This window comes from Phaethon aethereus, assembly GCF_964289735.1.
Source record: "Phaethon aethereus genome assembly, chromosome: 19".
NCBI lineage: Eukaryota > Metazoa > Chordata > Aves > Phaethontiformes > Phaethontidae > Phaethon > Phaethon aethereus.
The window spans coordinates 4,302,446-4,326,557 of record NC_138595.1 but is presented as its reverse complement, the minus strand read 5'-3'; the positions used below and the strand labels follow the sequence as shown (position 1 = coordinate 4,326,557).

Here is a 24,112-nt window from a genome sequence, read left to right as displayed (position 1 = left end):
GGGAGCTGCCCCCGCGGCGCAGACCCTCTCACGCACAGGGTGGGAGGTGGGCTCCAGCGGGATGGGGTAGCCCATGGGGCAGAGCAAGGCAGGCTTCCTCCTCTCCCCAGACTCCCGTCCCAAGTCTACTGGGACTCCAAGCAGGGCAGTCTGCCCCGTTCTCCCTATGTCTGGGCTGTTTCAAGCTCCTGTACGTCACATCTTTTCATTCCCAGCCCACAGGCACCAGTACCACATGCCAGGAGAGCTGTGGGGTGCCAGAGAGGGGCCATGCACCGGCTATACGTGGTATTGCCTCCAACAGCTGAGCGTGTGCCACACCATGGCAGCGGCCTCGCTGCTGTCACACAGCTGCAGGTAAGAGCCTGGGACCGGTCCCAAGGGGCTCGGTGCCGAGGGCAGGGGTGGGGAGCCAGCGCTGGGGCATTTGCATTAAGATGTACGGTGGTTCCTGACGGCTCTGTGGGGTTGTGCACCACACCACACGCTCCCACATGGCTCAGCAACGGTGTGGGAGCCATCAAGGTGCACAAACCCTACTTCTACCCGAGGGGAGCAGCATGCTCTGTGAGGCCAGCAAACACGAGCCCTTGGCTGCCGCTACACCCAGAGCCGGCCCCAAAGTGCAGTGCCCGGAGGCCGAGGCTCATCCCTGTGCGAGCCCGCCACACCGCACAGACCAGGCCTACTGCTGCCAGTGACCAGGGTCATGCTCACACCATATCAACAGCCCAACATTTACTCAGAAAACTTTATTGTATCAAAATCCCACCTTACAAAAGTGCAAAAAAAGAGTTGCTTTAGGCCCTGTGCCTGCCACACGGCAGGGAGAGCAGGGCCAGCAGCCAGCGCCCAATGCCCCGGCAGCAGCCGGCATCAGCCATCTTCCAACACAAGCAGCCTTGCTCTGCACTGCCGCAGCAGTAGCGAGTGGGCTCTGCCACACGGAGATGCTGGCACAGACTGGTGCGCGAGGAGACATGCCGCGGGCAGTAAGAGGCTCTGCCATTAGCAAGTGACATGGACAAATGCCCCAGGGAGGAGGAAGCAGGGCAGCAGCACAAGGTCCCTGTCTCCTTCCCGGGCCAGCCACAGGATACGCTCCCGCCCACCACGAGTGACATCCCAGCGCAGTGCAGGAGAGGGACCAGCTCTCAAGCACTTTCTTTCCAGGTGCCACATCTTCACCCCCTTTAAGAACTCTGTGTGTGGGATAAAACATTGTGACTTGACCAGAAACTGAGCAAAGTGACTCTTTACAAGGAACTGAAGGGGAATTCCTTCCCCTGCACCATCCTCCTCTTGGGACGTGACCACATGCCCTCCTGCTCTGAGCACAGCTCCCCCGTGGCACTGGTTCTAGCCGTTACCGGTCAGCAGCCGGACCAGTATGCCCACCAGCAGGATGGCGATGGCAGCGGCAGCAGCCAGCACACGGCGGATGATCAAGGCCCTCCATGCCACAGCGGGAGGAGCAGAGACGACAGCAGGCTCCTCCTGTGTGATGAGCTGGTGGTCAGGTTGCCTCTCATCTCCCACGCTGCTCTCAGGCAGGACTGCAGTGTCCACAGTGTCCATGTAAACACAGATGTGATCTGGGCAACAGAGAGGCCGGTGCTGCAGGGAAGCCGAGCTGCAAAGTCAGGGGACCCCCAGCTGATGCTGCACAAGTGCTAGTGACAGTCCCCAGGGTCCTCCCCGAAGCTCAGGGACACCAGGACAGCAAAGGAGGAGGTGTTCCCCGGTAAGGCAGACGCCGGCTGGCAGTCCAGGCTCTTCCCTGGAGCAGCCAGGGTGGCAACAGGGGTAGCAGGGTGTCCTGTTACTAAGGACAGGAGAAGTGCCACTGGCCTGGGACCTGCACCAGACACTGTGCTCTTTCTAGCCGTCTGGGCCTGCAGGACAGGACACAGCTGCCATGACTGTGAAGGAAAGGAAGGGTTGGGTGGAGAATGTGGGCTCCCTCCCTGTTTTCAGGCCTGGTTACGTACCCACAGCAGATGTTTTGTTAGCAGCTGTGTCATTGGAGTTCACATCTGCCGGTTGTTTTTTCAGTCCGGCTCGGACTTGAGCCTAAAAACACACAGAAGAGTTGCTCTTCTCAGAGCAAGGGTGTCCTGCCCAGCCAAGCAAACCTGAGCCTCCACCCTCCCAAAGCAAGCATGCTCAGCACCAAATTGCTCCCGCACTGTAAGAGAGGGACAGATCCTGTTTCACTTTTGCCTCCTTCCAGCCCGCTGTGGCTTTGTACCCGGACAGGAACTCAGCTAACACCTTTTAAGAGTTACAAGAGAGAAGCACAAGTCTCACCTCTTCTGCAGCTTTCTTCCAATCCATGCGCATGACAAAAGCCGAGAAGGAAAGGGCTTGCAAAGAGATGCAAATGATCATCCCTACCCATAGACCTGCAGCGATGGAGAGTTACTTCAGGGGGGGCTTGAGGAAAGCCTGCTTTTGCCAACCACTGCCAAAATGCTCAAGGACTTCAGTGGGGTCAGATTATCATCCCATGTCTAACCCAGTCTTGAGGGGAGAGCTGCCCTGAGGGGCAGCAAGAGGAAACAGCTCCTGGGGCATCCAATGCTGGGAGCAAGCCTGGATTTACTGGGACATCTCAGCCCCCATGGAGACTACTCAGAGCCTGCCTCAGCAACACACTTCCATGAGAAATCCAGTCCCACTGACGCAAAGGAAGATCTGAGCACAAGTTCCAGGGCTGAGACTTTGCGCAAGGCACGGGGTTTGGTCCAGCAGAAGTGCTGGCAGCTCATACCAAGCCAAAGGGAGGACGCACGTACCTAACACTCCCATGTTAGCTGCAAACATCAGTGAGATGCCGATGGGCAGGCCGATGGCATAATAGCCGATGGCGTTGGCGATAGCACCCATCTTCTGCTTCCCCGTGCCCCGCAGCACGCCGCCACAGGTCGCCTAAGGAAAGCAGGCAGAGGGATCAATATATGGGACAGCACATGCTATGGAAGGTACCACCACAGGAGCTCTGGGGTATGGCATGGCTGGGGAACCCCCAGCACTGTCCTGCAGAGCCAAGAGGGACCAAAGCCACATCACAGAGCACATGGTGCAGGGTTCCTCTCGTTCCAGCTGCTGCCCCAAGTGCAGAATGTGGAGCTGTCTGCAGACACAGAGAGGCATGCCAGCAGGGGACAGTGTCCCAGAGAGACGCTGCCTGGGAAACGACAGGAGGAAACGGGCTGGAATTACTGTCTAACAAGTTGTACAAGCACTGCCACTATGCTGCGAGTACCTATCATCTCCGAAGATCCAGCTGCTCACTTGTGCTGCTCTGACAAGCTAGTAAAAAGCTGAAGCCTTCCCAGGGAAAAATGAGGGAGAACTGGGTTGTTCTGCAGCAATGCCACCAGGCAGCGACAAGCACAGGGGACACTGAGGTGCTATAGGTAATGCAAGCAGCTGCTTTGAGAGTTTATCAGTTTGCTTCTCTGTATTATTTTAACAGATCAAGAGCAAGCTAGAGGCAGCTTTGCACTCTCCATTGCACTCCAACCTGCAGAGAGGAATTGCTCCACATGCTGGAATACTCACTGCTGCTGCGTCAAACAAGTGGAACGGAGCAAAGATGATCATCACTTTGGACACCAAGATAACGATCTCCCTGTTGGGAAGATGTACGTACTGATCAGGGAAAGCAGCACAGCCTGGTCCCAAGGGACTCTGGTTCTGACCTATCTCCCTCGGCCAGCTGCAAAGCCTGATCCCAGCCCATGACACTTGAGGGGTTGCATGCCGCTTGGGTACCACCATGGTAGTGTCCCAGGGCCAGTAGCATCCATGCTGCCCTGTGACACTGGGTATTGGGAGGAACCTTTGGGGAACATGGTTGCCAGATGGAGCTTTATGAACTCTCTGTCAGCAGCTTCTGAGCAGCTCCTGGGAAATAAATCACACCCTCGAAGAAGGTACTAATACTTAAAAGAAAGCTGTTAACCCACTTGTCATTGGTGAAGATGTATCCCACCATGTCCTTTAGGGTTCCCAGTAATGTTGCAACCACCACAGCAAAAACTCCTGAAACAAAAAGAAATAGTCAAATTGCTTGCCTCAAGGGCAGCAAGTCCTGTTCCTTTATTCCCCTCTGCAGGACCTGGGCTGACCTGCACACAGCAGTGCAGTGATGCAGGAGGTCTTGGCTTGTACCACATCCCCCGATCCCAAGGCATTGCCCACTCTGACGCTCGCGGCCACACTGAAGCCCAGAGGCACCTGAGTAGCAGGAGACAAGAAGGAGATGAGCAGCAATAGATACTGCAGCAATTTCCTCCTTCCCCAGCAGGCAATTTGGAGCAAATGGGCATTGCTGCAGTAAAGGGATTTTCCATCTGCAGCACACTCCTGGATGTGCAGCTGCACAGCAGGCCAGGGAGTCATCACCTGCCTGGTACCGACTCCTGCTTCCCACCCCTGCTTCTCTCCCCAGCCTTGATCTGCAGAGCCATTGTTTGGGGATCCTCCCAGGCTGATTTTGGTTTAATACACCCAGCCCTTACCATGTACGCCGCAGAGGAGAGCTCGTAGATGACAGACTGCGCGCCCAGCTCCACCACACTGAGCAGCCCTGGAAAAAGATTCATCACTTATTTCCTTCATTAGGTGAGAATTAAAGTCCTGCTTTGCTGACAAGAAGGCAGTGACTACAGGGTTCCCAGCTAACAGATGCAGTGTCCTGCAGAACCAGTGCTGCAGGCGAGGAGGCTGCTGGCAGGAAGTTCTCTGGGGGGGACACTCAAGAGCAGACGTGGCTGGAAGATGACCTGTTGAACCAGAGGAAAACCAGGATTTGAACTCACCTGCCAAAAAACTCCCAATCTCAAAGGTCCACCATTCAATACACATCATGAGCATGCCAGGTATCGCCAGCTGGATAAAGGAGCCCCAGTCCAGGAAGCAGTCCCTGCTCCAGCCTGCAATGAGAAGGTGAAGCAGAATGAATGCACGATCTCCCTCTCCTCCCCCAAAGGGGAGGCATTTGTTCTTCTGGACACTGAGGACAACCACCACAAGCCACAGCTCCCAGGACATCAGCCTAGTCTATCAACAAGAATGTACTTGCAGATACAGTAAGGGCCTTGGGGTTGTGTCTACAGCATCTACCCACTGTGAGGAGATGGTAATCCCTTTGTCAGAGCTACACCGTGGGTGCTGGTGACAGTGCCAAATCCTCAGGGCCAGACACTGGTGTTTTGAAGGGTTAAGCTATGAACAGTACCTCCCCAGGTCTCCACATGGATCTTCTTCCACCACACGTAAAGGAAGAGAAGAATGGCCTGCGTGTACTGAGAAACGGTGTTAGCCCAGGCAGAGCCCCTGGAGAGAGAGACAGGCAGATTTCAAACAATATCCTCCTCCACCACCTCCTCAGCTACAGCAGGAGAGACCTGGTGGCACCCATACAAGCCTTGCTGCAGATACGGGGCCCATCCCTCCACCCTTATCTTTCTAGGTTGACTGGCTGGGGACAGTGGGCAGCAGAACTGGGCACCCAGGACACCCCCCACAGCTCCAAGCAAACCCCTGGACCCAGGGAGAGGCTGTCACCACCTCTGCTCACACTTACACCATGCCCAGCTTCAGCGCATATAGGAAGAAGGCGTTCATGGCCACATTGAGGATGTTGGCTGCAATCCCCGTCAACACCTGAGGCAAAATGATCGCCTGGAAGCCAAGGAAAGACTTTGGAGTTTGCTTCCCCAGCACTGCCCAAGCCCCCATCCAGCAAACATAAGGGAGAACTTCTTCAATGCCCAAGCAGAAAGTGAAGAAGGCAGGTCCTGCCTCAGATAAAGCTAGTTTGTGTTAGACATGCAGAAGGCAGCATGCAGGGCTCAAGAGCCGGTGCAGCAATCCACAGAATGCAGAGCTGGGAGGTAGCAATGGGGAAATGGAGCAAGCTAGGGGTGGTTCCCATGAGCTTTCCGTGCCCCGCAGGGCTGACAAAGGGCTGTGCATCACACGTTGCTCAGCCCAGCTCTCCCCAGGAGAGGGTGAACTTAGATCCCCAACTTTATCCATGTTCCCAGGAATACCTTTAATCTATGGCCCAGAACCTGGTTAGTTATATAATACCTGACTTAGTAAATATCTTGTCTGCAGCTGGTACAGAAACGCCGCCTGCAAGAGTCAATATTCACTTCATCAGCACCACCACACCATGGCTCAACAGCCAGCTACTGTTCAACGCTCACAAACAGGTCCTTCCCTCAGCTCTTCCCACCACCTTCTCAGGATGCCCCAGGCAGGCGCTGCCTGCACCCCAAGCCAAAAGTAACAAAAGCACCTCCCATTCCCACTGGGAAGAGAGATCAGTTTCCAGATGGGAAATCTCCTGTGCTTCCTCATCAGCACAAGAGCCTGGAAACCTTGGAAAAAAGCATTAACCTATAGACACGTATCCGCCAGGAGCACTGCTCCCTGTCTTAGAGGAGTCTCTCCAGAGAGACAGCGTAACTAGCCAAGAGCCCAGCAGCTATGAACGTGTGCGAGCAGCAAGCTGCAGCCTTTATCTCGGAGCTATGTGTGAGCCCTGGAGCCCCTGGCTCCAATGTCCATCGCCAGTTACTTGTTGTGCAGAGACGTGGCCTGCAGTAAAAGCCTTAACACAGCAAGATGAAAGAGTGCCTGTCTGCTTGTCCAGCAGCTGCTGGCCAATACGCATCCGTTAAGGCCCAAGATCAAGAGGCACATTGTAAAACCCTAAACCATGCTGCCCTGTGATCCACGGAGCAAAGACCCTCCCTCTTTTCCCCAAACATTACTGAGGGATACAGAGCTTCTAACAGCTTTAGCAGCAACTTACAGGAAGCGCTGGAATAAAGATCATCACGTAAATCTGAGTTAACCTGGAAAGAGAGTTGTTTCCCCAGTTAATGATACAACAAAGCAAGAGCCAAGCCAAGCAGCGTTGCACTCAAGCTCCACGGAGCCTTGATTTCAACACTACATGGCAACCCACCCACAGCCAAACGACTGGTCCAGAAGGGCTCGATCTCACCCCTGACCTGGAGACCTCAGGATCCTGTCGGATGAGCAGGAGGATCCGCTCAGTGTTGATGAAGAGTGCCCAGCAAGGGAAGCAGCACAGCAGCAGGATGAGGATCCCCCGCTGCAGGATGATGCCCACTTGCTTCAGGTTCTTGCTGCCATACGTCTGAGTCAGGAGAGAGAACCAAGGTAAGCGTTACAGGGAACGAAAAGGTCTGGGGAAATGCTCAGGACCCAGGGCAGCAGTGGGCTGATTAAATGCATTTCCCACACCCTGCAGTGGCTAGTGCCAGGCTGGTTGGGTTTAACTGGCTCTCAGGTGCACTGCACATCCCTTTGCTAGCCAGGCACGACCCAGGGCTCCTTGGGGGAGCTGCAGGGAGGGAGCAGGCTCCAGCCAGAGCATCTGTAGCCCTGTGCTGGCTGGAAGCTGCCATCCTCCCACCCTTTATGCCCAGATCACACTGCACGGGAGGCAAGACACCACCAATCGAACCCCACCAGGCACAAGAAAGGGGGAGCTGCTACTGACCTGGGACATCAGCGTGTCACACGCTGAGGCTAAACCAGAACCGATGGAGATGCCCGTCACGTTAATAACCTGGAGGAGAGACAAAGGGCTTGGGCTGCAAGGCAGGGTGACAGGGGACCTGGCCCAAAGCACTGTGTCCCTCCCAGCTGGGTGGGGAGACAGTTCTGCTATGAGTTTTGGGGATGTTTCCAGCCCTGCTCTAGTTCTCAGAATAACGCATTTTTGTTACCTAAATAGCCTCTTCTTTCCTCTGGTGTGGAAACAGCTCCTCTAGCAAGGGGTCAATATCTAAAAAGACCATAAGCAGTGCTGCTCCTAGCCACATGGACACCCCCGGGTCTGGTGTGTCCAGAGAGCTTGTCACAGGCTCCAGCTCCCCACCCAGGTCCTGGCCTTGCACTGGCACAGGCACGGACTGGTCAGTTCCCATCTCCGTCCCGTGCTCAGGGCAAAAGAAAGAACAGTTTGGTGGATGGAATGTTTACGTTGCATCAGGCTGCACTTATTTATATACAGGGTCCTCACATGTACACTCCTGCATGTTTTTGGTTTTTTCCTTCTTTTTTTTAGTGATACATAATTTGTACGTTTTAAATCAGAGGAGAACCAGAGTAATACGTACAGAGACAGCCAGCGTCACAGCATCCAGCTCGGCTTTCCCCAGGTGGCCACAGAAGATGGAGCTGACCACACTGATCAGGAACCCCAGCAGCTGGGCAACAAACTAGGATGGGAGGAAGAAGAGATGGTGAGATGAGGACTGATTAGGGCTTGAGGAACACCACCTCTCCCCAGGAGTTGGACTACAAACATTCCGGTTCCCTGGTGTCACCGCAGCACCTCGCCCCAAGGCCAGGGCTCTGCTGTCCTAGGAACCCATCCCTGCTCACCAGTGCTGCTTGGGCAGAGGAGCCAGCTCTAGGACTCGTGCACGCCCTTGGTGGCTTTGTCTTTCAAAGCAGATCTCTGCCTGCCCTGTGGTATTCTGGTGTTATGCAGTCAATCTGGCAGATGACCTTGTTTACGTCTGGCTTAACAGCTTCACTAGAAATCCTCTTTTCCAGGATGAAAGATGCATAGAGAGGGAAAACAAAAAAACCCCAGTGCTTTTCCACACTTCTGTGCATCTGGGGAAAACTCTCCTCCCAAACCACGATGTCCTCTCCTCCTGGAGAGATGCCAAGTCCAGCCTGCTTGTCCTTCACCAGGGGCTACAGCAAGGGCTTCACAGTGCTGTAGCAGAGACTGCACTCCAGACCTCATTGTCCCTTGGCAAGAGGACAGCCCCTCTACAGGCATCTGAGGAATGGAGTTGTGGCACAGCTAGAACCAGATGCTAGGAGTTAGAGACATTTATACCCGCTGAAGGGTGGGCATGGCTGGGGACCATGCCCAGGGTCTGCTCACGCTCCTTTCCACCCAGCAGCTGGAGAACCAGCTCCTGCAGGGTCAGAGGAGGAACAGAACAAAACCTTCTCTCCAGACCTCCCACTGCTGCCTGCAGATGCGTTCCTCCTGCCAGGCTGGGGCATGTTCGACCTGCTGTGAGTAATCCCTGCAGGAGGGGTCCATACCTCCACAATTGTTCCAGTGCAGGGTTTGACACGAAATGAGCACTAACTAATGACAGCTGTCGGTTTGGTTTTGAGGTTATCTGTGCACATGGAGAAGCAGGCTGTGCCGCAGGTGGAACAATTGAGGGGACTGAGCTAGGGCTGATGTACTCAGCTACAGAAACCGAAACCCGTCTACTACTTCTGCTGCCTGATCACAGCGGGTCAGGGCTTTGACATCAGGGCAGATGCCTCTGAGAAGTTCAGCAGTTGGTACTTATTTACCAGATAGAGCAGAAGACTCAAATCACAAAACTTCACGCACAACGGATTTAGACCAGGGCTGCGATGCTGGCTCCCCTTTGCAGAAGTGGCAGTGCAGGAGCTGCAGTCCGGTTTTACGGAGCGATTTAACAGCTTATCCCAGCCCAAATCCACCGCTCTTGAAAGCCATGCGGCCAGGCCCTGCTGGAGCAGGGTGCGTGGGCCAGGCTGGACAGCAACAGGAATTCCTGTGGCAAAGAATAAGCGCTTGGATGACAACGAAGGAATGGACGGTGGCGTCTTCATTCTAGCTGTGCCTTCAACAGGCGAGCAAGCACGGGCTGCAGGAGAGAGGGACCGGGCTGGCCCCTGTGCGGGCGGGGAGCCGAAGCCCCGGGCTGCCGGGGGCTAAGGCGGCGGCGGCACGGCCGGGCAGGGCTCAGCCCGCTGCGGACGCGGTCGCGGTGCCGAGGTCTCCTCCGCGGCCCGGGGTGGCCAGGACACGCTGCCAGGCTCCGGGTGTGCGATCCCCGCCCCGGGGCGGCGGCCCCTCACCTCAGCGCCGCGACCGTTACCCCCCCCGCGCCGGTGCCTCTCCGGCGGGAGGGCGCTCGGGCCTGTTCCCGTTCCCTGTTCCCCCCGCCCGGCCGTCCCCGGCTCTCACCACGGGCCCCGCCAGCCGGGCCAGCTCGCGGCTCTCCCGCCGGGCCCCCGCGGGCAGGAGGCGCCGGGCACCCCGCAGGCACCGGGCTGCTGCCGCCGTCGCCATGGGCCACGCCGTCGCCATGGGCCGCGCCGCCGCCGCTACGGCCGCCGCCCGCCCGCCCGCCCGCCTTATGGGCACGGCCGGGGCCGCCTCCCCGCCCCCGGGGCCGCGGGACTGCCGCCTGTGGGCGGTGCGGGCCGGCACGGCTCGGCTCGGCTCGGCACGGCACGGCAGGGTCCGGGTCCCCTCCATGCGCCGGCTTAGGGCCGGGGACTCTCCCCCGACCAAGGAGTGGGACTCCCACCCCCGTGCTTTGGCTGTGGGTCGGGGACCCCACCCTGGCGAGGCAGGAGGTGGGGAGTCGTGTCCCCCCCACAGGTGTTCGCCAGAACCAGAGCCCACCGTGGGTTTTCGGGGGGGGGTGGGGACTCCCCCATGTGGGGGCCATGAACAGGGGACCCCCCTAGTTGTTAACCAACACCTAGAGCCCCCCTCCTCGTTGGCTATGGGATGAGGATCCCACACACATTGATTGGGGACCAAGGGTTCACCAGAGGTCCAGAGACCCCACCGTAGGTGGTGGCTGCGGACTGGGGACCTCCTGGTGGGATGCTGGCTTAGGACCCCCCATGTGCTGGTTGTGGGCTGTGTCCCCCAACACAGGGCCTGTCAAAGGCAGGGGCGTCTCAACACATCTTCCAGGACCAAAGGGATGTCCCCTCTGCCATCAGCATTACGGTAATGGCGGAGGGGAGCTGGCTCTGGGCAGCCTCCCCCTCTCCTCCATCCACCCACCGACACCTGATGAACAGGGTAGGGTGCAAAGGGGGGCTGCTGGACCCCAGGTCTGGGCTGGGGTGCCTGTGGCCGAGTTTGCCAAGCACCTGGCAAGAAGGAGCTTTGGTTTGGGTGGGAGCTTGGGTTGTTACAGGAGTGAAACTCTACCTAAGTGCAGGTGCTTGTAACCAACTAGCTGTAACCAAATCTATTTCTAATGCACAGAAAATTTACAGTGGAAAGTGGGGGCTGGTTTTACAGCTGTTTAAGTGCTGCCTCAGTGCCTTATAGCTGTGGTGTCACCACCCAGAAATGTAAAGTCTCGTTAATGTTTCACTTACCTCCTTACTCCTTCAGGTACAATGTGACATCATGAAAAATTGTGTAGTAGCAGTAGTGATCAGTAGCCACTTTGATTTTATGTGCCATGATGAAATCAGGGTATCTCAGGACAAGAGTGCCTCATGCTGCTGCCGTCTGGTCTTGAGTTCCTCCTGATTTTGGTCATAGTCGAAGGGGAAAGAGCAATTTGCAAAATTAACCTGAAGTTGTTTCTTCAGGAACTGCATGTTTCAGTGTAGCCAGAGGATTTTGTTTGCAGATTGACAAAACCTTTTCACAAATGGGAAGAACAATATGAAAGTTCAATGTAAAGTTTGGGAGCGTATTTTAACTTTGGAACAGTTTCTTCCGTTGGTGATGTTCACGTCACCATGACCCACCCTGGGCAGCTCAGGCAACCCTGACGTGCTCGGCAGTGGGCACAGGCTGGGCTCAGGGAAACACTTTGCTCCTCTCCAACGGGGGAAAGGAGAGGAACAAACTGACTTGCAGAACCAAAACATGCTGGGCCAGTGTTTTCAGCCACAGACCCTTCAAGTCTGATTCTTACATGAATGTTGCAGAGACTCGAGGCCTTTCTTGCCCTGGGTGCTCAGCACTCACCATCCAGTGTACTCAGCTGCAGATATGACTGCTCAGCACCACTGAAAAGAGGCTAAACAGAGATTTTCATGCTGGACATGCTGGATTTTCATGCAGGACAGCCAGTGTGCAAACCTCAGCCACATCTTCTGAGGGTGGAAAATGGACTGAAGAAATTAAAGAGAAGGTGTCACTCGAGTCTCATGCTAGGCAAAAGGCAGCAAGTTTCGCTGGTGTTTGCTCCAAATGGCATGGCTTCATGCAGGGCTTGGCAAGCTGCGGCTGCCCCTTCTTTCCGTGATCCTTCCCTGCCCTGTGGCCGGCAGAGCAGCGGGCAGTTGGGTGCAGATGCCGGAGCCTGTGCTGCGGGCAGGATGGCACTGCAGTGGCAACTATGAAGAAACAGAAGTAGTTAGCAGCAAATGATGTGTGTCCTGGCTGGTAGTGTGACTGCTGTGGCTAGCCTGGCTATGTGATGGCCAGAGGGTTCCTGCGGTGCCATTATCACCTCACATGGAGGCAGGAGGGGAAATGATACGTCTTAGATGGTGCCATTCATGGTTCTCAACCAGCAGCGCAAGTGTGAGTCCCTTTGAAGTTTACTTGTGATCCTGCTGAGATCAATACCTCAGGCTGGCAAAGAGGAGGGAGAGAATCGGGCAGAAACCTGGGAGAAAGGACTTTGGAAAGAATAAGCTCCTGTCTCTTCAGGCTTAGGGCAGAAATGTTACTGCCCAGCCCCAGGAGCCAGATAACAGACTAGCTCCTAGAGAACCAAATACACATAGAAAGGCTGTGACTGAAACTCCCCTTCTTGTGTTTTGCTGATGCTGTTTGAAATAAACTGTATCTGCTTTCAGAAGAGCTGTTTCCTGTTTCCATCGTCACATGTGAATCCCAGTCTTGCTGGGAAGCAGCGGAACGGGCACCCCAGGACCTGGTCTAATGAGCGGGGGTTCCCCAAGCTGGCACGGTGTGCCCCCATCACCGGCACAGCAGACCTGGCTCTGCTTCAGCCTCCCTGCCCTCGGCTTAGCCTGTGAGCTGCCGAGGGGGACGCAGGTCGGTGCAAACTTGCAGGCAGAGCCTTGCACTGGCGCTGGATGCAGGCACATTTGCTCCTTCCCCTTTTGTGACGAGGACAAGGACCTTGCCAGCTGCCTGGCGAGGTTCAGCGAGGCTCATCTGTCGGAGCCCCCAGACAGATGGGGAGGGTCAAAGGTACGGCTAGCCTCGCACCACACTGCCCTCAGCAGCCCGGCTATTAACAGTATTGCGACACCAGTTAGAAGAATTTGAAGGGTCAAATTCCTTTGGAGTGGAACATCACTGAACTCGGTCGTTTTAGACCTCCAGTGAATCTGGAGCAGCGTTTTGGAAGGCTGATACCTTAACACCAACCTGTTTAAAGAGTTAATGTGTGACCAGCCACAAACCGTCCGGAGCAGACAGATGGCCTGCCCTGTCAGAGCTGGTTTCGGCAGCTGGGACCCTGTGCAGTTCTCAGCAATGATGATGCGAATCCAGAAGCAAGCAGCTGAGGGGAGAAGGATTGCAGTTGCTTGCATCATCTGTAGTGCAGAATTAGGCCTTTTTTCTGCAGATTTCCAGCAGGATGACTACCCAGGGCTTTCTTTAGATGTGTATGTCCATATTCTGAAACGCAGCCAATATCCCATTACTAAAATAAACCCCGCAAATGTACCATGTCTGGAACCATTGCGATTAAGAGCTACCAAATAAGAAAGATGTCAGAACACAATGGATTTATATCAAACACTCAACTGTTTGAAGGGTGTCCCTTTCTTTTAAGATACCTCGCTGCTGGCGGATGGCCAGATACCACGGAAAATCCACTCCCCTCCATGCAAGCTGGAGTTCAGAATACAGCTAAATTAAAAACTAAAGAGCCTTTTGCCATCACATCAGTTTTTATTTAAGCTCCACACCATAGGATCAGATGATCAGAGCCATCAGTGGATACAGCACACGGATTTGGGGCTTGTCAACAGGGAGAACAAACCAGAACAGCCGTCTTCAGATAGCTCCCTTTGCGTGATGAGCTGACTGCAGAGGAAGTTACTATATTCTGGAATAGTAAGTGCATGAGCAAAACATGCTAATGATCTTAGACTATAGTGACCCTTACTGCAGGGTAGCCTCTCTACTGGGTACACAGGGACAGTTTTTCTGTTTAACCCCACATTAAGTGTTCTCAAGTCCATCCTGCAGGTTGATGCAGCTTCCTCAGACCCAGAAGAATCAGTGTTTCACCGCTGCCTCTGTCTCCAAGGTATAATTAATGTTCAATAATGTTGAAAAACGCAATGTCTAATAATGTTTTAAATGCCGCTGGGTGGTGATGCAGTTGCGTGGCTGCTGGAAAGGTTGAACTCTTGCGTGTGACAGAGAGCTGCCAACTCGCCCTGGCTCGGGCGTGGGCAGCTCTCAGCAGTCTCTAATCACCCTGGGTGTTCTCATTGCCCATAACTGCTATTTTTTGGCATAAAACAGTCACATAAACAAGACTCTTCACACCATTATTTGTCCCAGCTTGCTAGCACAGACATGCCTCTCTAAGAAGGCTTATAGAGAAGCTCAAAACCGATGTTTACAGTGGATGGAATTTGTCCAAAATTCAGTTACCTGTTTAAAAAAAAATAAAAGCGTCGAGAAACGTAGCAGCTCACTGGCACCCGTGAGCCTCACACGCCCTCGGTGCCTCTGCACTGCCGCGCCTCTGCTGCCATGTGCTCCTGAAGGGAAAGCTGCCTTCCCAAAGGCTGAGATTTGGAAAGGGTTTTTTTTTCTTTTTCAGCCAGAAAAACCGGGCTGGGTTTTTTTTTTAATGTGGGTGGTAAATAGGATTTTTCTTTAACGGCTTCTTTTACGCTGTGGCTTTAGGGTAACTCGGTTACCGCTGTTTGAAAACCACCCTGAGTGTACCTTCCTCGGCTTCCTTTTGCTGCCCGGGTTTCATTCGCTCCGGCTGAGGAGCCTATACCCCCACAGCCCGGGGTCAGCCCTGGCGAGCTTCCCCCATCGAAACAACTCCACCTGCCGTTTCTGCCGCCACCCCGCCGGGCTGGGGCCGCCGGCCTTGCCGGCGCTCCCCGGCAGCGGGCGCGGTTGCGGGCCGGGGGGGGCCGCGGCCCCGGCCTGCAGCCGCCTTCCCCCCCCGCCAGCCCCGGCGGCTCCGGGCGCGCTGCGCGTGGCCGCCCCGGTAGGTGGCGCTGTAGCCCCGCGGGTCCCCGCTGCGCCCGCGGGTCGCGGAACCGCGGCGTGGGCCGAGGGGGAGGCCGGGGGCCGACGGGGGGACGGGGGGCGACGAGGGGACGGGGCCCTTCTCCGGCCATTCCCGGCAGCCCCGCGGGCTCAGCGCCGCCACCCTGCCGCGTTTCCTCCGTGGCTTGGGTTTTTTTTTTTTCCTTCTCGACGGCGAGACCCTAATGAGCGCTGGTTGTGGGGAGAGAAACCCGCGCGAAAGGTAAATGTTCGGCAAATACTTTGGGAAAATATATGCTAAATACTTTGGTGAAAAATACAATATATACTATTCAAAGAGGGTGCAGTGACAAACACAGTAGTTAGTTAGAAAAAATCACAGAATCATAGAATTTTTGGGTGGGAAGAGACCTTTCCAGGCTGTCTAGTCCAACCCCCCTGCAGTGAGCAGGGACACCTTGAACTCCATCAGGTTGCTCAGAGCCCTGTCCAGCCTGACCTGGGATGTTTCCAGGGATGGGGCATTTCCCACCTCTCTGGGCAACCTGGGCCAGGGTTTCACTACCCTCACTGTGAAAAATTTCTTCCTTACATCTAGTCTGAATCTGCCCTCTTTTAGTTTAAAATCGTTACTGCTTGCCCTATCACTACAGGCTCTGCTAAAAAGTCTGTCCCCGTCTTTCTTCTAAGCCCCCCTTAAGTCCTGGCCAGCTGTAGTAAGGTCTCCCTGGAGCCTTCTCTGGTCCAGGCTGAACCCCCCCCAGCTCTCCCAGCCTGTCCTCACAGCAGAGCTGTTCCAGCCCTCTGAGCATTTTGGTGACCTCCTCTGGCCCCGCTCCAACAGGTCCATGTCTGTCCTCTGCTGAGGGCTCCAGAGCTGGACGCAGCACTGCAGGGGGGGTCTCACCCGAGAGAAAATGAATAGGAGTCAGGGAAATGCAGATTGGCACTGTCTCTGTAAAGACAAATCATGCTTTTCAAGCCCCATGACGTTGTCCTGGATCTTTATTTCCAATGTCTCAAGTTGGTCATCCAACGTCTCAGGTGGGTGTCCTGAATCCGTGATTCTGCTGTGGAGCCTGCACATGGGCAGACGGCCACCCACAACGGGAGCCCTGCAAGCCTTGGCATGGCTTAACCTCGGTTTAGTCACACCTCATGTTGTGATGTTGTTTGGTAAGAACAGCTGTTTCCTTGTTTTGTTTTATTTTTTTGTTCTTTAAGAGAGAGAAATGCTTTTTACTTGCTCTCTATTTCAGACCATCTGACTTCTGCTTTGTTCACTAAAGATGAGGCCAGACAAATTAACTGCAGCCATAAATATTATTTTTACAACAGAATATTTATATTGCCACATGGGTTGGTGGAGTTCAGGGCTGCAGACTTAAAAAACAGCTTCCCTGCCCTGAAGAGCCCAAATACTTAATTAAGGCAGATAAGACAGGACAAATAAAAACAAGACAAAACTCCTCTTGCTTTGAACCACCTCTAGGGAGCAGGTCTTGGCAAAAGAAAAGAGAGATTGTAAAGCTGTAATAATAATAATGATAATTAATTGTATTTATAAGGCATCCCCTAATGGCTCTGGATGCTATACAACAATTTGAAATACAATTGAAAGCAGCAACAATAAGCAGCCAAACGAGAAGCCAAATAAGGAAGTGTTGTAAAAATAAAGGTGTCTTACAGTAGCTAGCAAGATTTAAGAGTGCTGGTTTGGGGCTCTTTCAAAAAGTAAAATGGAGAAGGTGTCCAAGCAGTGCACACGCTTTGTTCCCCATGTGTTTTCGTGCAGCTGTGTGTCTCTGGGGAACATGTGCAGACACTCTGAACCAAAACCCTCTGACTTCAGCCCCCAAACCTGTCCTCTGGAGTCAGCCTCACACACACTTACACATTTATTTTGCTTTACCGGCGTGTGCGAGCACGGAGGGTGCGTGTTTGCACGCAGAGGTGTTTGCCGCTGAGGGCAGGCGGGTCAGGCTCTCTGCGTGGACACACGGATGTCAGTCCAAAGCGGCTGAGTATTGCAGTTAATTCTGCGTGCTTGCAGATTACAGACTTTGATTACAGAGAGCAAATGCATTTTAAAGCCTGGTTTGCATGTCACTGTTTATGCTTTATTTCCTTTCTGTATTCCAGCCAGCCAGACGGTGTCATTCAATGCAGCCAAATTTACTTGTGTTTACACTTCTGGATTGGCGTTCAGGTTTTTCCTCCCGCCATTGATACGGGTAAACACGTATTTACATTCGATTTTGGAAACAAAGAAGGGAAGCCCTCTCGTTCTGCAGGCTTCGGGGAAAGCTCGTTCTACCCCGGCCCATGGGGCCAGCCGGAAGCCGCCCCTCTGCGGGCGGCCATTTGAAGGACCACTGTCCCGGCTGGCTGAGGGCGCTTGCACTGAGAGTGGGGCGTCGGGCAGGGTTTGCAGGATGGGTGCCTCGGGGCGAGCTAGCTGCTGGCCCCCACCACTGCCTGGCTCCCGGCAGCGGGACAGACCGGCTGAGGCCCGGCCAGGGCCTGCCCGGGCCGGAGACCTCCCCCTGGGCGGCGGGCAACGGCCATCCCTCGCCTGTCCTCTCCCCGGGGCTCTATCCACGGGCCTGGGCGCTCCCGAGCCCGGCACCCAGCCCGGCGCTGAGGGCTGGGATGGCCCACCCCGCGCGTGGGGACCCGGGGGTGCGGGAAGCGCGTGAGAGGTGCGCGCCGTCTGGGCCGCTGACTGCGGGGCCGCCCCGCCGGGGAGCGGAGCGGAGGGGGCGGGGCCGGGCGGGGCGCGGGGCGGGGCGGCCGGAGGCGGGGGCGGGCGCGGGGCCGCGCGGCGCGGCAGCGCCCCCTGGCGAGGCGGGGCTCGGCTCGGCCGGCGCGGGCTGCGGCGGCTGCGGGGAGCGGAGCGGGGCGGGATGGCGGGCGCCCTGTCGGAGGTGCTGGGCGAGGTGCTGGTGGCCGCGGACGGGGAGGAGGTGGCCGTGTCGGCGCTGGCCGCCCGCGGGGTCTCGTTGGTGGGGCTCTACTTCGGCTGCAGCCTCGGCGGCCCCTGCGCGCAGCTCGGCGCCAGCCTGGCCGCCTTCTACGGGCGCTTCAGGGGGGAGGCGGCGGCGGCCGGCGGGCAGCGCCTCGAGATCGTCTTCGTGTCGGCCGAGCAGGAGCAGCAGCAGTGGCAGGAGGCCGTGCGGGCCATGCCCTGGCTGGCGCTGCCCTTCGCCGACAAGCACCGCAAGGTGAGACCGCGGGCCGGCGGCGGCGGGGGGGGGGGGCGCGGGCGCGCCCCGGGCTTTGTCTGGGGGCGGCGGGGCTCGGCTGGGGCCCCCCGCGCGCCGCCGGGGCGGGTCCCGCGTGGCGGCGGGCGCGTGGCGCGGGGTGGGCGCCTTCCAGAAAGTTCTCGGGGGGGAGCCGGGGCGCGGGGGGGAGGGAGTGTCGGCTGCCGTCCCGCGGGGCGACGCCGGCTCGCCCGGCTCCTCCGGCGGCTCCGGTCCCCGTGGCCTGCGGGCGGGGAAACCCTGTAGGCTCCGTCCCCCACGGGTGGGGGGCGAGGAGGGGGCGCCCCGGCCTGGGCGTCGCGGTTTCAGCGGGGCGGGCTTCGACGGTTCCCTCAGAGGAGCGGGGCGCCTGCGAAGGGCCGCGGCGTGGCGGGCAGCCTGCTCCCGCGGAGGAAAGTCGCTCCTCCGAGCCGAAACCCGGGATCTCGGCTCCGCTCGGGCGGTCGGCGCTCAGCCCGAAGGAAGCAGGCCTAGGTGGGGGCCGTGGACAGAGCCCCCGTGCGTTCCTGCGTGGGTTTGGGCGCAAAAAGGGGCCATGGCCCCTACCAGCCGCTGGGAGGGCATTCGGTGGTTGAAGAGGGAGCTGGAGCCCGGCTGGTCTGGGAGCTGCCAGGCGAGTTCGCGAGACGGTGTTCGTTACTCGTCTTCATTTAGCAGCTGGTCTGTTCGATACTCTGCAAGTTGCAGCCCCTCATCTGAAGAGTTGAATTTGAAAGACAGATAGCGGACAAAAAGCGCTCTGTAAGACCCAGACAGGGAAGGCTATGAGGGACAGGAAGGCACAGGCTGGGCTTTCCGATCCCAACGAGCTCGCAACCTTGGTAGTGTAAAAAAAGAAAACAGTCTTTACAACTCTAATCTCTGGAAGCTATTGAGTAAGAATTAAAAAGATGGTGCCCCACAGTGCCATTTCTAAACATCTTTCTGGCGCGTGATTGTGGCTGCTGGTCTGAAAGCAGCAGGCAGGCACTGGCTGGGCTCTCAGCGAGGCGCGTTCTCCGCGTCAGCGGGGATTGGGGTAACGCCGGTACCTGCAGGGCTGGCAAGCGGCTGAGCCCCCTCAAGAATCCCCCATGTTTGGGCTCTGCGAGGCTGCACCAGGATGAGAGGGACCACTTCTTCCTGAACTGGTCCCTGAATTCTCCTCTGTCGGCATTTAGCGCTGTTCGTTAGGCAGAGGAGTCATTTAAGGAAAAGTTGGCTGTCGTCTGGCTGTGCTGTGTGATGTCCCTCTGCTGAGAAGAGGCGTAGCTGGTTTGAAACCCGGATTTGGATTTTTTTCTCGTTTGCTGGAGGTTTTTGTCACTAAGCCCCCAGTTCTCCAAAAGCTCTCATGCGTTTAATGGCGTGCGCCTGGATGCTGCTGCTGAAGGCCCCCAGTTTGCCCCTTTGAAGTCCAGACACTTCTAACTGGGAGCTTGCATGAGTGGTCACACGTTGGGGTCTGAGATCAGCTTGATTAACAAGGCGAGTTGCTTGTTAATGAAAGCATTGTTAATGAAGCTTCATCCTTCAGAGAAATTACAGTTTAATTCTGGTTTCTTTAAAACCAAACTCTCTTCCTACAGGGACATGAAGTGGTTCCAATTAGTAGCTGGCCATTTCCCTATAGAACATTTCAGACTATTTAGGTGGTGGGAATTTTACTGGCCATATTTGTTTTAAAAATGCCACTGCAATACAGTTAAATGGTTAGGAAATCATAGAAGTGGAAGGTGGCATTAATTTTACATGCTGGCCAATATTTCCATCTAACAGATTGCAAGAAAACATGAAATAAAAAGATTATGGGGTCTTAAACTCTTATTTCAAGAAGCCCAGAGTTAAGTTCAGGATTATTTTTGTGTGGAGTGTAAAGTAATTGAAGCTTGTGCTGTATATTTTCAAAACTAAGCAGATGTGATGTGGCTTTGGAGGAAGCTTAATCTATGGATAACAGAGAACCTATTTGTAAGTTATAAGGGCAATTATGTCAGGATATCAGATTTCTAAACAGGAGATTTATAACCTGTAGTTCAGGCAGTTAGAAGTTTCCTTGTGTAATAGACTGATTTTTAAATAGTCAGGTTAATGACCTGACTCCAGAAAAACACAAACTTTCTATTTTTTCAAAAACATGCCAGCAAGAGCTGGGGATGTCTAACATATGTTCGATACCTCGTGGGCTTAATTTGTTTAAAAACAAAAGCATTAGAAAAATGTAGACAGTCCTTTTGAGTTATGGTTCCTTTGCACTAAAGGCTACTCTTAAACCCGACATGAAGCAAGCCCCAGAGAATTATATAGATTTATGGGAAGAAGGGAATCTTACAGATAAAGAATGGGGATAATAGAGGGAGGTGGCAACACTGGGCAGGGAGCTGAGCTTTATCCCTGAGCTCTCAGCCTCAGCTCCCAGAGCGGCTGCGGAGCCTCCGTCCTTGGGGGCTGCAGGGCTTGGCTGGGTGAAGCTGTGGCTGGTGAGGTCTTTTGTTGATGACTGCAGGGCTCGAAGACCTCTGGAGGTCCCTTCCAGCCAACGCTTCCCGTTGTGTGTTAGTCGATTTATCTACTGAGGTCATGAAAGCTTTGGGGAGAGATGATTTCCTATCCCATGCTGGCTGTAGCATCTCCTTTGTTGCTCAGAATTATGAATAATATGCCTGTTACAGTCCTGGTTTCCTGCTGAAACCATTACTAGTGTGTACCTTGTCTTTCTCTGGTGTACTCTGCATTTTTTTGCATTTCTCCATCTCCCAAACCCTGGGCATTGAACGTTGATAGGTTTTAACAGCCAGGCTGCTTTCTGGGCTTTACAGAAAAATTCCCACAGTCCTAAAAGTAAAATGGCATCTGACTGTCATGGTTGTTGGTGAAAGTAGTGTGTGGGTCATCAAAGAAAAACAGCCACTCTTTGTTGAATGCTTCAGTAACTCAATAATGCCAGGGTGCAGTTACCAAGGTCATGTGCATCTTGCAACAACCGACTGAATTTGGGTAACTTTAGCATATAGCAATCTCTGTCTCCAAACCAGTAATAAAAGAAAGCAGTACAAGTCAGCAAACATCTGGATGTGGGGAAAGCCTTTGATTAATGAGGAGGATGGCATTATGCCTCTGTCTGAGCCACAGCCAGACGTATTAGTCGTCGTTTTTTTTTTTTTTTTTAAAGAACAAAACCATAATGTGCCAAATGAGACTGGAGGCCTTTAACTCATGATACACATCCCTCAATTAAGCTGTTCAGGCCCGGGTTCGGGCAGCTATACGCAGCTGTTGATAATTGATTTGTCTTCCAATAACGCCTGGTGCCGCTGGGCAGAACGCAGGAGAGAGACGTTGCTCCATGTCTTTGTTTCGTTCGGGGTTTTGGTTTAACATCACCCTGTTGTTACCAGTTTGCACGAACAGCTGCTCAAGTTCTAGAGGGTTGATTTAATAACAGCTTTAATTCCTGATTGCTACTGAGAACCTCGGTAATGTAAACAGCTCCCATCTGTCTATGTGCCCTGATGCCCGCTGGCGCCCGCTGTCGGAAGGACCTCAGGCTTCTCCTGGTGAGCTCCAAACCGTCTCTGCCACAGAGTCCACCGATGCTCGGGGTGAATTTGGGTGCTCTTCGACGGCTTACGGCACGCAGGCTTCTGGAGGAGAGCAGGAGCGTGCTGTCTCGCCGCGCTGTGTTGCTGTGGGAGACCTTGGTCATTTCTGCTAACAAAAAACAAACTGGCCACATTCTCTTGTCAAGTAGGTCTGCTCACACGGGTCCATGCAGGAGTGGGAGAAAGGAGGGTCAGGGTGCTGGAGGAGAAAAGGCTGCAAGTGGGTCTGTGCTGGGAGAGAAGTAGTTTATCTTTTGCTGTTGTTTATTTGCCTGTGCTTTTGTTTTTACTTGTTACTTACTTGGCCCAGTCATCTTCCTTATTCTTTTTAATCTTGACTTTTCTAATTATGCTTACTTGGTGCATCCACGCAGCGCTGGGGTGCTGTAGGGTCTGTGCTTTGCCTCTCGTTTTGTGCTTGCTTTCCACTGTATTTATGCATCTGCTTGAGTGTTGCCCAGATTCTTCTTGGGAAGGCAAACCCGTTTCCCCTGGAGCCGAAATACTTCTGCTCTGTTTTTAAATAAATGCAAAACATGTCGATTATATTTCTATGATCGTTCAGTCAAGTATCTGAAAACAGTTTGAGGATCTCTCTTTGCTCACGCTGGTAAATACGCTTCAGTTGGGACAGAGTGGTTTTCCTTTTATAAGTTGGATTTGTATACCCTGCTCTGTATTTTCTCCCATGGTCACAGGAAATGTGTCTTTTGCTGAATTGTGTGCAGAGGCATGTGATCTTTCTCCCTGTGTGAAGAAGACTTCTGTTCTGTCTCGCCTTAAGGAGGGCGAAAGGAGCAGCTTGGTAGCTTTGGATTTTGTTGTTTTAGTGGCTTGACTGCTATGGTGGATGATCCGAGATGGACACGGACAGAACACCCCTTCAGTGCTGGGAGTACGTCTTCCTCAGCACCACAAATAAAACGGTGCTCTTAAGATTGATGGGTAAAACATGACCATCCTCTTGCTTGTTTGCAGATATCTCTGTGAAGTCTTTTACAACAAATACCCGCTCATCCTTTTTTCTGTTTTAAATTACGTTCTCTGTTCCCCCCCAGCTTCCCAAGAAAAGGGCATTTTCTTTCCTCTGCTTAAAAAGATTGCCTGCTGTGGGAGCCTCTCCTAATAAGACACCAGGAACTAGTTTTGTAGGTCGAGTTTGTGCAAGAAATGGTGGAAAGGAGGTAGAAATGTCATTAAATTAGACTCTATGCATTTTTTTTTTTAAAAAAAGCCTTAAACTCTTGATTACAGTTTAAGATATACCCTGATTTTCAGGGATTCATAACTTTTCTTTTTGAAATCGCCATCTGCTGAGATCTGGGAGGCAAGCGGTCAGCACAGATGTGGGATTTGTCTAACAGAAAATTTTGTAAATCACTTGAAGCAGCTTTTGAGTTTCATCATATAAAAATATCTAGGTAATCACTTTCAGCTGTATTCCTGACTTTGTATTTCTGGGGTGGGAATATATATGAAAGCTTTGGCTCATGGAGATGTAGATTTGAAAAATATGGTCTTTTCATGACATCAGGCTATTGAGTAAGAAGCAAGGCATTAGCAGCACCAACTGATTCTTTGCTTTGAAACTCGCTGTTTCTGAAACATAAGAATGGGAGATGTAAGAAAGGAGCAGAGACAAGCCCGTGTGCTGTTTTTCATTGTGGCATCTTAATCCAGATGTTGAAATGAAAACGTTCGTTTAAAAATGCATGGTTCACAATTTCATTTGTTACTCTCAGGTTGCAGAACTAAAGCAAAGCAACTTTACTTTTTAAAGTAATCAGTGCACAGTTCTTCTTCAAAAATGCATTCTTTTAGGAGCTGAACATGTAACAGCTTTATAAAAGAAGGTACAAAATAATGGAGCGTTTTTCTGTGTGATTTTGAAGAAGTACAACAGTAAACTTCAATTATGACTTGAGGAATAAGCTATTCAGTATTTCCACATTGCGAGGACATCATCGAAGCCAAAGCATTCTCTAATTCTTCTTTTTGTTGATGCTGCTTTTCCAAATAATTTCTGAGTGTATTTTATAAAGCTTTGCAGTGACCCTGTATACAATTAGCAGTCGTCTCTCAAGCCAAGACCCTAATCCTTCAGTGAAATGCCCATTCACTGCTGTCAGTGGATGGCAAGTCTGAGGGCTGTGTGTAAAATCCAGGTTCTGCAATAGTTGCAAAAACATCACCGGCATCCTTGGAGGTTGGGTTTCCCTGTATGTCCAAACTGTGGTCTACCCGAGAGCTTTCCCTGGAGGAGAATT

General features: G+C 53.7%; 2 protein-coding genes across 2 annotated transcripts in view; one reads left to right on the top strand and one right to left on the bottom strand.

Moving 5' to 3' along the window:
* Nucleotides 1–1,359: 1,359 nt before the first annotated feature.
* Nucleotides 1,360–10,327, bottom strand: LOC309411944 (multidrug and toxin extrusion protein 2-like; the record flags this gene model as incomplete). The annotated part of the gene is made up of 17 exons (XM_082008719.1): nt 1,360–1,595; nt 1,992–2,073; nt 2,311–2,405; nt 2,799–2,931; nt 3,568–3,637; nt 3,975–4,050; nt 4,137–4,245; nt 4,530–4,597; nt 4,830–4,943; nt 5,249–5,346; nt 5,597–5,694; nt 6,106–6,150; nt 6,836–6,878; nt 7,038–7,186; nt 7,553–7,621; nt 8,175–8,276; nt 10,034–10,327. The coding sequence occupies 17 exons, from the start codon at nt 10,325–10,327 to the stop codon at nt 1,360–1,362; spliced, it is 1,881 nt and encodes a 626-aa protein (XP_081864845.1).
* A 7,580-nt stretch (nt 10,328–17,907) lies between these two features.
* NXN (nucleoredoxin) overlaps nt 17,908–24,112 on the top strand; it is a gene marked incomplete at its 5' end in the record, with an annotated part of 51,942 nt that continues 45,737 nt past the window's right edge. Inside the window, one exon of the mRNA XM_082008423.1 lies at nt 17,908–18,225. Within this exon, the coding sequence (XP_081864549.1) occupies nt 17,908–18,225 (318 nt within the window). The remainder of the gene's footprint in view (nt 18,226–24,112) is intronic.